This window comes from Penaeus chinensis, chromosome 7 (assembly GCF_019202785.1).
Source record: "Penaeus chinensis breed Huanghai No. 1 chromosome 7, ASM1920278v2, whole genome shotgun sequence".
In the NCBI taxonomy this organism is placed as follows: domain Eukaryota; kingdom Metazoa; phylum Arthropoda; class Malacostraca; order Decapoda; family Penaeidae; genus Penaeus; species Penaeus chinensis.
In genome coordinates this window covers 11,993,969-12,008,968 of record NC_061825.1, presented here as the reverse complement: position 1 = coordinate 12,008,968, position 15,000 = coordinate 11,993,969, and the positions used below count along the sequence as shown (strand labels likewise).

The 15,000-nt window shown below is 36.6% G+C and overlaps 3 protein-coding genes across 3 annotated transcripts; all 3 read left to right on the top strand.

Moving 5' to 3' along the window:
• Nucleotides 1–1,571: 1,571 nt before the first annotated feature.
• On the top strand, nucleotides 1,572–3,394 carry LOC125026870 (cuticle protein 21-like). The gene is made up of 4 exons (XM_047615467.1): nucleotides 1,572–1,610; nucleotides 2,020–2,121; nucleotides 2,924–3,010; nucleotides 3,143–3,394. Exons 1-4 carry the CDS (start codon nucleotides 1,572–1,574, stop codon nucleotides 3,392–3,394), a joined length of 480 nt encoding a protein of 159 aa, XP_047471423.1.
• A 2,021-nt stretch (nucleotides 3,395–5,415) lies between these two features.
• LOC125027579 (cuticle protein 7-like) lies at nucleotides 5,416–6,142 on the top strand. The gene is made up of 3 exons (XM_047616681.1): nucleotides 5,416–5,436; nucleotides 5,554–5,640; nucleotides 5,744–6,142. The coding sequence occupies exons 1-3, from the start codon at nucleotides 5,425–5,427 to the stop codon at nucleotides 6,104–6,106; spliced, it is 462 nt and encodes a 153-aa protein (XP_047472637.1). The 5' UTR covers nucleotides 5,416–5,424; the 3' UTR covers nucleotides 6,107–6,142.
• A 3,424-nt stretch (nucleotides 6,143–9,566) lies between these two features.
• Nucleotides 9,567–12,899, top strand: LOC125026869 (adhesive plaque matrix protein-like). The gene is made up of 7 exons (XM_047615466.1): nucleotides 9,567–9,588; nucleotides 9,721–9,807; nucleotides 9,915–10,274; nucleotides 11,973–12,034; nucleotides 12,072–12,153; nucleotides 12,287–12,373; nucleotides 12,481–12,899. Exons 1-7 carry the CDS (start codon nucleotides 9,577–9,579, stop codon nucleotides 12,844–12,846), a joined length of 1,056 nt encoding a protein of 351 aa, XP_047471422.1. The 5' UTR covers nucleotides 9,567–9,576; the 3' UTR covers nucleotides 12,847–12,899.
• The last annotated feature ends 2,101 nt before the right edge of the window (nucleotides 12,900–15,000 follow it).

Genomic DNA, 15,000 nt, shown 5'->3' with positions numbered 1-15,000 from the left:
TTTATTCGTGCGTGAGTGTGCGCGGTGCAAAGTCTATAATGTATATGTATATGAACGAATGTGTGTAAGTTTGTATATGTTTATGTGCATATGTAACAAGCATACAGACATATATGTATATATATATAGTTAGAAAAGTAGATAGAAATGATCCTGAATGCACCAAGGGATTGTCACGAATAATGACGACACGTCATTCGTACCACAATGAACATGTTAATGAAGACAGATCGAGTGTGATTCTTCGGCCCACAACAGCAATAAAGTGTAAAATTGTTGAACTAAAATAGGAGGAGGAGGATTCCTTAGAGTAAGGAGGGGAAGAGAAGCTGAGGGTAGCTAGCGACCTGAAAAAAAACAAAACAAAAAACAACAAACAAACAAAAAAACAATGAGAAGTAAAGAAGGTGGGCGAGACCCCTTGCGTGGTGGTTTCCTTTGGTTTCTCATCGCTGTGTGGAGGGTTGGAAGGTGTATTTTTAGTTAGTTAAATATTATAGATCCAGGTCAGTTTGAGAGGAGACGCCTTTCTTTCTTCTTTTTCCACCTGCCATGTGTTGTTATCACTTAAGAAGCTGCCCCTGTTTTAGTAAATCAAGGGGTAGTTGTTTTTTATGCTCACGGATACCCCTCCCCCCTCCCCTCCAGGTCCTAGTCTTCAGGCTAGTACAGTGGTAACAAGTCGATAGTTCAGCGGTTCGCGTCTCGCTCAGGCACAAGAAATTTAGATTACTGTCTGGAGGTCACTGCTGTAGTTGGGTTGGGTTGGTGGGTAAAGACTAAGCTCGTCTATTTAACACCGTTGATCGAGTCGGCATCAGTAGACACAGGCTCAGCTTCGCATATCGAACTTGTCCTTATCCCCAGCCCCTCCTTTTTTCTTCCCCTGGCGAACGTAAGCAACTTACGCTTGCTCGAAGTATGGGTGAAGTGGACTGTAAAATATTCATTCCATGAAAGCAAAATCACGTGTTTCTATGTATATATCTGCAGATAGACACACAAACAAGCGCACCGACAGACAAATACACACACATACACACACACACACACATATATATACAAATATATATATATATGTATACAGATATACATATATATATGTATGTGTGTATGTATAGAGATATACATATATATATGTGTATGTATACCTGTATATGTGTGTGTGTGTGTGTGTGTGTGTGCGTGTCTGTGTGCGTGTGTGTGTGTGTGCGTGAATGTGCGTGTGTGTGCGTGTGTGTGCGTGTGTGGTGCGTGTGTGTGTGTGTGTGTGTGTGTGTGTGTATGCATATAGGTATGTATGTGCGTATATGCCTATGTATATACACATATGTGTGTGTGTATATACACACACCTATATATGGACAGTTACTGATGGATATATGCTCATATATTGCAAATAGTTTAACAGTGTGACATGCACAATCGATGGATATAAAAAGGCGTGCCATGTATATGCATGCTTTGTTTTGTGGATATTTTTTTTCTGTTTATCTCTAGTATCGGTGTACTGTCGTTGTCTTGTCTTTTTTCGATGACCTTTCACAAAATTGGATTAGGCATAGGGTTCGATGAAATACAAGGTCGCAAATTCATTCATGGTCTCTCAGGTAAAGGTCGGCTGGATTGTGAAGGGGAGGCGGAGCAGTGTTTACAAGTCACGCAATATAAAAGGCAACGGCTCGACGTCTGCTTCATCTCGATCGATCTTCTATTTATGTTCAATAAGTTTTCTTTTTCTCTTTTTATTCCTTCTTCATAATAAATCAAATTTCAAATAGAAATATTAATTAAAACGCATTACTCATTCCTTAAATGTTAGAATTTATTAATTGTCGTTCATATTTATTCATCTCTCTTAAATTTTCCAGTGAACGATTATTATTTTTTGTTTACATATACTTAATTGGCATTGTATCTGTGTACACATATACCATATGATGTATGTGTGTATGTGTGTACGTGCGCGACTTCAACTACACAGTTAAGAACCAATCAAGGAATTACTTCGGTCATCAGGAGCTCCGTAATGGTTATAACACCAAGGGTTCCTACTACGCCCTGCTACCCGACGGTCGCTTACAGGTCGCCTATGTTGTCAACAGCTTCTTCCACAAGGAAGCCTGCAATGGATACATATATGCGTATTTTTATACGAAAATATTTACGATTCATGAATAATAGAGGGCATAAAATTGCATTTGAAATCGGCTCAGGAATACACACACGTGTGTGTCTGTGTATACTGAATATGTATATATATACACACATATATATACACGTGTGTGTGTGTGTGTGTGTGTGTGTGTGTGTGTGTGTGTGTGTGTGTGTGTGTGTGTGTGAGTGTGTGTGTGTGTGTGTGTTCGCGTGTATACAGAGAGGGGGGAAAGAGATTGCGATATACAAACATTGGAAAATAAGTAGGCATGATGTTAAGAGTTTTTAATTATTAAAATAAAATATATATGATTTAGGTGTTTGTAATGACTTTTTACATATCACCGATAAAGCACCACAGTATATGATGTATACAGTTTGCTAGTTTCCTTCTCTTTATTTATCGATGACCCAAAAGTGACACAGGTGACGAACAAAATAACTGCACTAATTTACATCGGTCCATATGCTAATTACGTACACTTCGGATGTACGTAATTACAATGAACTACTTGCTTTCGCTCCTCCCAAGGTGAAAGGGGTTAGAGGGTAGAAAGGGGCGTGGCAGATGGGAGTGGCTGGGCGAAACACAAAGTATAAAAAAAGTAGTTAGCCGGAGTTTTGCGTATCACATTCTTCACCTTCATCAAATTCACTAAGGTATATGAACTGTGTTAAGGTTCTGAAACTGCTTTTCTTTTGGAATTATGCCCAGTTTTCATTTCGTTATTTTTATATGCTATTTTTTTTTCGTGTCTACTTTCAGACCGCCGTCGCTCTCGGCCTTGTGGCCGTCACTTTGGCTTCTCCTTCACAGCCCTACTACAGATATGCTCTTCCAGCAACTTATGGCGTAAGTGTTGTTCGTATATGATAATAATTATCTGTGGACAAGTGATGAATGCATTTTGCTTTGTATTTATAGTACATTATAATAATCTTTGAAAAAAAGTGCCACACAATTATTTTTTGTATTTTATTTTAGGCTCCTGTTCAATATGGCTTCAACTACGCTGCAAAAGACGACTACACCAACAATAACTTCGATCATCAAGAAACCCGTAACGGCTATGACACTCAGGGTTCCTACTACGTTCTCCTTCCCGACGGCCATCTGCAGAAGGTCGCCTACACTGTTAACGGCGACTCAGGCTACGTGGATGAAGCCCAGTACCCTGAGTACCATTCTGCTACTGCTTACAAGCCTGCCTATAAGCCTGCCCCTACATATACCTAGGTGAAACAAAATTGGATATATTTATGATGAATATTTATCAAACGAAAAATCCAGTAATAGTAATTTGTATCAGACTGTAACCTTAATGAATATTGAGGTAGTATCATGACTATCTAGGTTATGTATCCATGGGAACACACGGTACTCTCACATGGATTTACATTTAGATATGATTGTATATACCACACATTTATAGAAATACGTATGTATGAATATGCATACATATATGTATATAAATACATACATACATTTGTGTGTGGGTGGGTAAGTGTGTGCGTTCGATTATGTATGCATATAATAACCCATATCCCCACGCAGACATGTATATGTATATTTATATATACACATATATATATACATATACACACATACACGTACATACACAAACACACACACATACACACATATAGATATATATATAGAGAGATAAGTATATACATACATATATATATATATATATGGATTGACTTCTTTCGGTATGATCTCTTATCAACTTCATATAACTGATAACTTATATAAGAAAGCACTAATTGTGTTAAGATAAAGAGACTTATCTATGGTTATATGATTATACAACTGCAACTTTTACCAGAACATCAATCGTTTGGGGAATCTTTGGATATCTTGTACGATATGGCCCCATACTATAGATCATGCTACAGACATACGGGGTAACGTGTTGAAGTAACAGTAAGTGACCATGAAAATATATCACGATAAATTGAGAGGAAATTCCATCTCGAACTTGATCTGACTACGATTTCTTGTGAGTAGAATTTCACATAAAAAATAATGATGGACCTATTTTACAGCAAAAGTCATAAAGAAAATTAATTCTAAAAATTGATGAATCATAAGAACATATGTTTTTCCCTATTGCAAGGGTAAATATATATTTTATCTTAGGTAGCATGGAATTTTAAATTCCTCAAGTGCAATACACGAAAATTAGTTACAATGGTAGTGTACATTTTCTTTACTTTCAATATACTGGTTATTTTTGCATGAAAAGGATGCGTGTTTACATGTGTTTATATATATATTGTGTATACATATATCTACTTATATGTATAAAAATAACCTCAAGTTATATTTTTTGCGCCATATTCTCCTAATTTAAGCTGCAGTCTAGTCTATAATTCTACGATCTTATGGACGATCTGCATTCAGTATACCTCTCTTATTTGAAATATGTATATTTTTTTTATGAAAACAATAAACCTTGAGATATAAAGAAATTCTGTAACCCTACCGTCAATTTCCACTATGAAGCCTTGGATGTAAGTTGACTTCATTATCATATTCTGCATCATAGTTGACCATAGTTTTAAATATGGAACCGGAAAATTTTACGATTCAAAAGTTTCATTGTTGTATGCGTCTACAGATATATTTAGGCGATATTCAAGTTGGGGCTTTTGAAATGAATACATTGCTGTGTTGGCTTATCCACGCTTTCATATTTGTTTATGCTGAAAAAAAGATGTTACCTAAGTGTACGTTTAACAGCTTTTTGTCTTTAAAATATCTGCCTATATATGTATGCGTGTATACGTGTGTGATTAATAATATTTCAAAAGCAGAGCTTCTCAAAAGTGGCTAAAAAGTCTGAATTATAAAATTTTAGTTTATAGTAATATTGGTTGAATTGTGAATAGTTAGACCGGTATTTGAACCAACCGTGTAGAGACAGCTTACTACATTCTTTGTTAGTTAGTTTGTTTATTTGTTTGTTTGTTTTACAATATAATTGTCTTCAACATTTGCCTCGAACCTTTTGACTATTTTAGTGCAATTTAACGTCCTAAAATCTATTGATTATATGTATTGTGTACCTACGCTATTCCACAATGAAGAATTCCTTATGACGGTATGGTCAGTTATAGAAAGGGAGATAATTGTTATAATTCGAGGTAAAGGTCACATGGAGGAAAGGAAGGAAAAGGGCGTGTCTGCTCTCTGACTCGTGGACTGCGGTATAAAAGGGACTCGCTTGATAACCGGAGCATCACACTTCGTCTTCCTTCATCATGTTCACAAAGGTGAGAAAACCAAGTCTCTTAATTCAGATTTACAATGAAAAGTGATGCAATAGTTTTATATTCATGATTTGTTAGTGTGCATAATAAGGAACTAGTGATATAATATATATTTCCTAGGCTGTCGTTGCCCTCGCCCTCGTGGCCGTTGCTGTCTCTGCACCATCTCAACCAGCTTACGGCTACGCTCCTCAGCCTACCTACGAGGTTTGTGAATTCTTGAAATTTAGATTTATTTTGGTATTAGCATTGTTACAGTAATAACGTGTTAACATATGATCTATGATCCTAACTTCGTGAACTTTCCCAGGTCCCAGCCAAGTACGACTTCAATTATGCCGTGAAGGACGACTACTCCGGCAATGACTTCGGTCACCAGGAGGGCCGTGACGGTTACGACACCCAGGGTTCCTACTATGTCCTGCTTCCCGACGGTCGTCTGCAGAAGGTCGCCTACACTGTCAACGGCGACTCCGGTTACGTGGCTGAGGTCAGCTACGAGGGTGAGGCTCAGTACCCCGAATACAAGCCTGCTCCTGCCTACAAGCCTGCCCCTGCCTACAAGCCTGCTCCTTCTTACCAGCCCGCACCTGCCTACAAGCCAGCTCCTTACAAGCCTGCACCTACATATGAGCCTGCTCCTACCTATGAGACCACCCCAGCTTACGCCTAAATGAACTTCGATTAAATAAACATTTATGAGTATTTATTAAACTGAAATTCGAATAACATATTTTCTTTCCCCGTGTTAACGTAAAATATAAAATATGTTTGCAAATCTACATATTACTCAGATTACCTCTATGATATCTTATACGTTTAGAAGTACTAGAGAATGCATTCTTCTTAAACGAAAAAGGACAGAAGTAGCCACTGACATAAATATGAATTAAAATCAGCCTCCCATATATGATTTAAAATCAGCCTCCCATATATGATTTAAAATAATTATTTCATATAGACAGGTTAAACTATATTTCTTCATAGATACAAAACAAACACGAAGTTGCTTAAATGAGTAGCAGTCCTGGGATAAAGGCATTATAGCGCTTGCAGCAAATCACTTTATAATGCTAAAAGAAAGAAAAATCTAGAATTGCAAAGTAGAATTGCGCTACAACTGAGCTGCGACGCTATACACACAGTACACATGTATACACAAATGCATATAAAGGAAAGGCACGCATTCCTCCTAATTTTGAACTGTAAGGTTATGTGAGAGAGGAACCCATAAGAAGCCACCCGTGAGGCGGGAGGCTTTAGGCTTAGGGGCCAAAGAAAATGAGGGGGCCCCGTTCGTTCCTCGAAAAAGAGGGTAAGGGGACCGAGCTGAAGGCTCAGAACCCACACGACCTCACAAGCTAATTATCCCCGGAGATGCAGGCCTACCAGGAGCGTGACCAATACGAAGATGCATGATAAAAATACAAAATCTAAAATGAACAAAATGAAACGTGCAGAAAGCACCAAAGCAAAACAAATTAATACGTAAAAGACAATTGCCAGAAGGACTTAAGAATGAATAAAAATACGCCAGAGGGGCTTAAGAATGAATAAAACTACACCAGAAGAAAAAAAGACAAAACAAGTAAAAGGTAATATGAGGGAAGAAGTGAAAGCTCAAGTATAAGACGAGTAAAAGACGAGTAAAAGGTATGAGCATGAATAAAAGTAACAAGTAAAAGGACAAGATAAAAGTAAGTAAAATTCAGAGAATGTAAAAAGTAAAAGTCAGAGGAGCACACATGGTTCACAGTATATGTAAAATAATAAAATAGTACGTCCAGCATAAATACAACTGGGTAAGTAAAAGGGGCAATACAACCTTGTTTCGGCATCCACAGTGTAAAATCCAGACAGGTAAATCCAAAGGGTAGTCAAAGCACAGTCAGAGTATCCACTTCGTTTATTTAACATGAACATGGGGGTTATATTAACCCCCGCGGACATCAGCGTAGCACACAAATAGAATAAAACAATAAGTAAAAATTGTTATAATAAAAGACAATATACAAAAAGATAAAACCAATCACAAAAACAATAAAAAGTTAAAAAGAAATCATAAAAAAAATATATAATTATGGTAAAAAAATACGCAAAAGAATCTGCTGCCATTAATTTATTAAAATATTTAAATAAGTAACTTTTTCTCGCCGTAAAAGAGAAATAAAAAAGGGTGAATAAGTAAAAAGAAAACATTAAAAAATAAAGCGGAGCTTAAAATACAAGAGATTTAAAAAAAACGTGAAAAAAGATGTAGTCGCAGCAGATGTGGATGTCTATTATCCGCACATCATCAGAATTGTAATCTATACACGGATAACGAAGGATCTCAAAGTTTATTTTAAAATGTACAAAAAGGGGTGTAAATAAAAGTAAATCGCATGTAAAACGAAGAGCAGGCGTGGTACAGAAATAAAAAGCGTAAAAATGAGGCTGGCAGAGGGAAGTGGTCCGGCTGTGCTCGACTCACCCTAAGGATTTCGGCAGGATGCTGGGTAGGATAGGGTTAGGATGGGAGCAGGAGAGGGTAGGATTAAAGGTAGAAGGTAGGACAAACGGGAGAAAGGAATGGAAAAGGGGGAAATTAGCGTAGAAGCAAAAGGAAGTGAAAAGCGAAGGAACAAGAAGAAGGTGCGAATAAGAGGGGTACGAGGGGAAATGCGGCAGGATACAGGGCAGGATAGGGATAAGATGGAGGCAGGATAGAATAGGGATAGAGATAAAAGGCAGAGCAAGCAAGGAAAACGAGAAGAGGGAAAAGCTACCGTGGAAGTAGAGAGAGAAGAGAAAATGCGAGGGGACAGGAAGAGGTGCGGATAAGGGGACGAGAGGGATAGAAGGATCGGAGCAAAGCAGGGGGGGGGGGGATAGGTGATAGGTATGGTGGGGGAGGTTGAAAACCTTGAAGACGCTTTCCCAGTCACCGCCTACCCTGATCTCATCTCGTTATCGACCACGTGGGGTAACGGGAACCGGTTTCTCTCTCTCTCACACATATTTGTACATAAAAATTATGACATGTTATTGGGACAAAAGTAGTTCAATAATTTAAATTTTATATTGTAACATATAAAGCATATATGTATGTGTGTTTGTATATGTATACATGGAGATAATGTAAATAAATGCATGCCTATATGCTTATTTCATGTATACCGTACCAAATGCACAACATATGACGTTGAAGGATGTGATACAATTGTATTATTATTATATACTATATATATGTATGTATATATCTATATCTATATCTATCTATATATATGCACATTCAAATAACTACATGTATATATATATATATATATATATATATATATATATATGTATGTGTATATATACACCTGTAAACATGTTTTTATATATATGTGGGTTTGTTTATATATGTGTGCGTGTGTATATGTATGTACGTATATGTGTACATAAATACACACACAGACTTACACACATAGATACATGTGTATGTAAATGTGGGCATATATATATATGTATGCGTGTGTTTAAATAGAGAATGCACTTGTTTTGTATGTACATGTATATAAATATTCACACACACACACACACACACACACATATATATATATATATATATAATATATTATATATATGCGTACATACTAATGTGCATTTGTGATATATATGTATATGTGTGTGTGTATGTACGGATACCATATATCATATATCGTAATCGGACGGATACAATAAATTGAGGTCTTACACTTTACACTGAATGTAATAAAGTGTTTGTCTGTAAATCGGTATTTGGCAGTGAAAATACGTTTAATAATTATGAAAATAAACATTATATCAAAATGCTATTTTTGAAGGAAGACAGCAGAGCCAGTAATGCAACAAACGTGTTATTTTGTATGTACAATAAGTTACATTATTTCGAACTTCACAATGCTTTTTGAAGTTTATTTCATATAAAACAACTAATTACATATGCATAGTGCATCTAAACGTTGGTACAGTGTCAAGTATATTTTAGAGATCGCAGAATTTATGAAAAGGAAGATGATGGACATAATTCAAGGTAAGGGTCGAACGTAATGAAGGGGCGTGGCTACTAGACTCGTGGACTACGGTATAAAAGGGGCTCGCTTGATAACTCGAGCATCACAATTCGTCTCTACCTCCAACATGTTCACTAAGGTGAGAAGGATTAGAAACCTAGCTAATTCTGATTCTTGATAAGCGATAGTTTCAGTATAAATAATGGTGTCGTGTTCTGGGTAACCATGGTATGTTTATGTGAACAAATCGTAATATACATATTCCTTCTAGACTGTCGTTGCCCTCGCCCTCGTGGCGTTTGCTGCCTCTGCTCCGTCTCAGCCAGCTTACGGTTATGCTCCTCAACCTACCTACGAGGTCTGTAAGATTTTGAGAATCAAATCTGTCATAATACTAATGTTACTTTGATTGTAATTCAATTTATTCTATCATTGTATGATCCTAATTTTGTGAAACTTTTCCAGGTCCCTGCCAAGTATGACTTCAACTATGCAGTGAAGGACGACTACTCCGGCAATGACTTCGGTCACCAGGAGGGTCGTGATGGCTATGACACTCAGGGTTCCTACTACGTTCTTCTCCCCGACGGTCGTCTGCAGAAGGTCACCTACACTGTCAACGGCGACTCCGGCTACGTTGCTGAGGTTAGCTACGAAGGCGAGGCCCAGTACCCTGAGTACCATCCTGCTCCTGCCTACAAGCCCGCCCCTGCTTACAAGCCCGCTCCTGCTTACAAGCCCGCACCCACTTACCATGCTGCACCTGCCTACAAGCCTGTCCCTACCTACGAGCCTGCTCCTACCTACGAGACCACCCCAGCCTACGCCTAAATGAACTTCGATTAAATAAACATTTATAAATATTTATTAAACTGAAATTCTAATAACATCTTTTCTTTCCCCGTGTTAACGAAAAATATGTTTGCAAATCTACATATTACTCAGATTACCTCTATGATATCTTATACGTTCAGAAGTACTAGAGAATGCATTCTTCTTAATCGAAAAATGACAGAAGTAGCCACTGACATAAACATGAATTAACCTCAGCGTCGCATATATGATTTAAAATAATTATTTCAAATATACAGGTTAAACTATATCTCTTCATAGATATAAGACAAACACAAAGTTGCTTGAGTAGCAGTCCTGGGATAAATGCATTATAGCGCTTGCAGCAAATCACTTGATAATGCTAAAAGAAAAATCTAGAATTGCAAAGTAGAAATGCGCTACAACTGAGTTGCGACGCTATACACACCGTACACATGTATACACATATATGCATATAAAGAAAAGGCAAGCTTTCCCCCTACTTTTGACCATCGCCTTGAAGATGATTTTCCAGTCATCGCCTACCCTGATCTCATCTCGTTATGGATCATGTGGGGTAACATAACCGGTCTCTCTCTCACATAGATGTACATAGGTGTGTGTATACTTTCAAAATTTATGATGTGTTATTGGGACAAAAGTAGGGTCGTCAGTAGTTCAATAATCTGCATCTTATATTGTAACATAAAACATATATATGTATGTGTGTTTGTATATGTATATGTGTATATGTTTACATGCAGATACATATAATTAAATGCATGCATATATGCTTATTTCATGTATATCGTACCAAATGCACAACATATGACGTTGAAGGATGTGAAACACTAATATTATTATTAAATACTATATATATGAATGTATATATCTATATCTATATATATGCACATTCAAATATCTACATGTATATATATGCACATTCAAATATCTACATGTATATATATGTATGTGTATATATATTTACATGTATACATGTGTTTATATATATGTGGGTTTGTTTATATATGTGTGCGTGTGTATATGTATGTTCGTATATGTGTACATAAATATACACACAGACGTACACACACACATATATATGTGTGTGTAAATGTGTACATATATACATACATATATGTGTGTGTATGCATATGTTTATATACATGTGTGTGCGTGTGTGTGTACATAAACACACACACATATATATGTATGCGTGTGTGTATATAGAGAATGCACTTGTGTGTGTATGTGCATGTATATACATATTCACATACACAAACACACATATATATACATATATATAATATATTACATATATGCGTACATACTAATGTGCATTTGCGATATATATGTATATATATATGTATATGTGTGTGTGTGTATGTACGGATACCATATATCATAGCGTAATCCGACGGATACGTTAAATTGATATCCTACACTTTACACTGAAGCTAACAAAGTTTTTGTCTGTAAATCGGTATTTGGCAGTGAAAATACGTTTGAGAATTTTAGAAATGAACATTATAAGACTATCTCTTATATCAAATTGCTCTTTTTGAAGGGAGGCAGCAGAGCCAGTAATGCAACAAACGTGTTATTTTGTATGTACAATAAGTTACATTATTACTTCACAATGATTTTTGAAGTTTATTTCATATAAAACAACTAATTACATAAGCATAGCGCATCTAAACGTTGGTACAGTGTCAATTATATTTTAGAGATCGCAGAATTTATGAAAAGGAAGATGATGGACATAATTCAAGGTAAGGGTCGAACGTAATGAAGGGGCGTGGCTACTAGACTCGTGGACTACGGTATAAAAGGGGCTCGCTTGAGAACTCGAGCATCACAATTCGTCTCTACCTCCATCATGTTCACTAAGGTGAGAAGAATTAGAAACCTAGCTAATTCTGATTCTTGATAAGCGATAGTTTCAGTATAAATAATGGTGTCGTGTTCTGGGTAACCATGGTATGTTTATGTGAAAAAAATCGTAATATATATATTTTTCCTAGGCTGTCGTTGCCCTCGCCCTCGTGGCGTTTGCTGCCTCTGCTCCGTCTCAGCCAGCTTACGGTTATGCTCCTCAACCTACCTACGAGGTATGTAAGATTTTGAGAATCAAATCTGTCATAATACTAATGTTACTTTGATTGTAATTAATTTTATTATATCATCGTATGATCCTAACTTTGTGAAACTTTTCCAGGTCCCTGCTAAGTATGACTTTAACTATGCAGTGAAGGACGACTACTCCGGCAATGACTTCGGTCACCAGGAAGCTCGTGATGGCTATGACACTCAGGGTTCCTACTACGTTCTCCTTCCCGACGGTCGTCTGCAGAAGGTCGCTTACACTGTCAACGGCGACTCCGGCTACGTTGCTGAGGTTAGCTACGAGGGAGAGGCCCAGTACCCTGAGTACCATCCTGCTCCTGCCTACAAGCCTGCCCCTGCTTACAAGCCCGCTCCTGCTTACAAGCCCGCACCCACTTACCATGCTGCACCTGCCTACAAGCCTGTCCCTACCTACGAGCCTGCTCCTACCTACGAGACCACCCCAGCCTACGCCTAAATGAACTTCGATTAAATAAACATTTATAAATATTTATTAAACTGAAATTCTAATAACATCTTTTCTTTCCCTGTGTTAACGTAAAATATAAAATATGTTTGCAAATCTACATACTACTCAGATTACCTCTATGATATCTTATAGGTTTAGAAGTACTAGAGAATGCATTCTTCTTAATCGAAAAATGACAGAAGTAGCCACTGACATAAACATGAATTAACCTCAGCGTCGCATATATGATTTAAAATAATTATTTCAAATATACAGGTTAAACTATATCTCTTCATAGATATCAGACAAACACAAAGTTGCTTGAGTAGCAGTCCTGGGATAAATGCATTATAGCGCTTGCAGCAAATCACTTGATAATGCTAAAAGAAAAATCTAGAATTGCAAAGTAGAAATGCGCTACAACTGAGTTGCGACGCTATACACACCGTACACATGTATACACATATATGCATATAAAGAAAAGGCAAGCTTTCCCCCTACTTTTGACCATCGCCTTGAAGATGATTTTCCAGTCATCGCCTACCCTGATCTCATCTCGTTATGGATCACGTGGGGTAACATAACCGGTCTCTCTCTCACATAGATGTACATAGGTGTGTGTATACTTTCAAAATTTATGATATGTTATTGGGACAAAAGTAGGGTCGTCAGTAGTTCAATATTCTGCATCTTATATTGTAACATAAAACATATATATGTATGTGTGTTTGTATATGTATATGTGTATATGTATACATGCAGATACATATAAATAAATGCATGCATATATGCTTATTCCATGTATATCGTACCAAATGCACAACATATGACGTTGAAGGATGTGAAACACTAATATTATTATTATTATATACTATATATATGAATGTATATATCTATATCTATATATATGCACATTCAAATATCTACATGTATATATATATATATGTATGTGTATATATATTTACATGTATACATGTGTTTATATATATGTGGGTTTGTTTATATATGTGTGCGTGTGTATATGTATGTACGTATATGTGTACGTAAATATACACACAGACGTACAAACACATATATATGTGTGTGTAAATGTGTACATATATACATACATATATGTGCGTGTCTGCATATGTGTACATACATGTGTGTGCGTGTGTGTGTACATAAACACACACACATATATATGTATGCGTGTGTGTATATAGAGAATGCACTTGTGTATGTATGTGCATGTATATACATATTCACACACACACACACATATACATATATAATATATTACATATATGCGTACATACTAATGTGCATTTGTGATATATATGTATATATATGTATATGTGTGTGTGTGTATGTACGGATACCATATATCATAGCGTAATCCGACGGATACGTTAAAATGATATCCTACACTTTACACTGAATCTAACAAAGTTTTTGTCTGTAAATCGGTATTTGGCAGTGAAAATACGTTTGAGAATTATAGAAATGAACATTATAAGACTATCTCTTATATCAAAATGCTCTTTTTGAAGGGAGGCAGCAGAGCCAGTAATGCAACAAACGTGTTATTTTGTATGTACAATAAGTTACATTATTATTTCACAATGATTTTTGAAGTTTATTTCATATAAAACAACTAATTACATATGCATAGCGCATCAAAAGTTTAGTACAGTGTCAATAATATTTTAGAGATCGTAGAATTTATGAAAAGGAAGATGATGGACATAATTCAAGGTAAGGGTCGAACGTAATGAAGGGGCGTGGCTACTAGACTCGTGGACTACGGTATAAAAGGGGCTCGCTTGATAACTCGAGCATCACAATTCGTCTCTACCTCCAACATGTTCACTAAGGTGAGAAAGATTAGAAACCTAGCTAATTCTGATTCTTGATAAGCGATAGTTTCAGTATAAATAATGGTGTCGTGTTCTGGGTAACCATGGTATGTTTATGTGAAAAAAATCGTAATATATATATTTCTCCTAGGCTGTCGTTGCCCTCGCCCTCGTGGCGTTTGCTGCCTCTGCTCCGTCTCAGCCAGCTTACGGTTATGCTCCTCAACCTACCTACGAGGTCTGTAAGATTTTGAGAACTAAATCTGTCATAATACTAATGTTACTTTGATTGTAATTAATTTTATTATATCATCGTATGATCCTA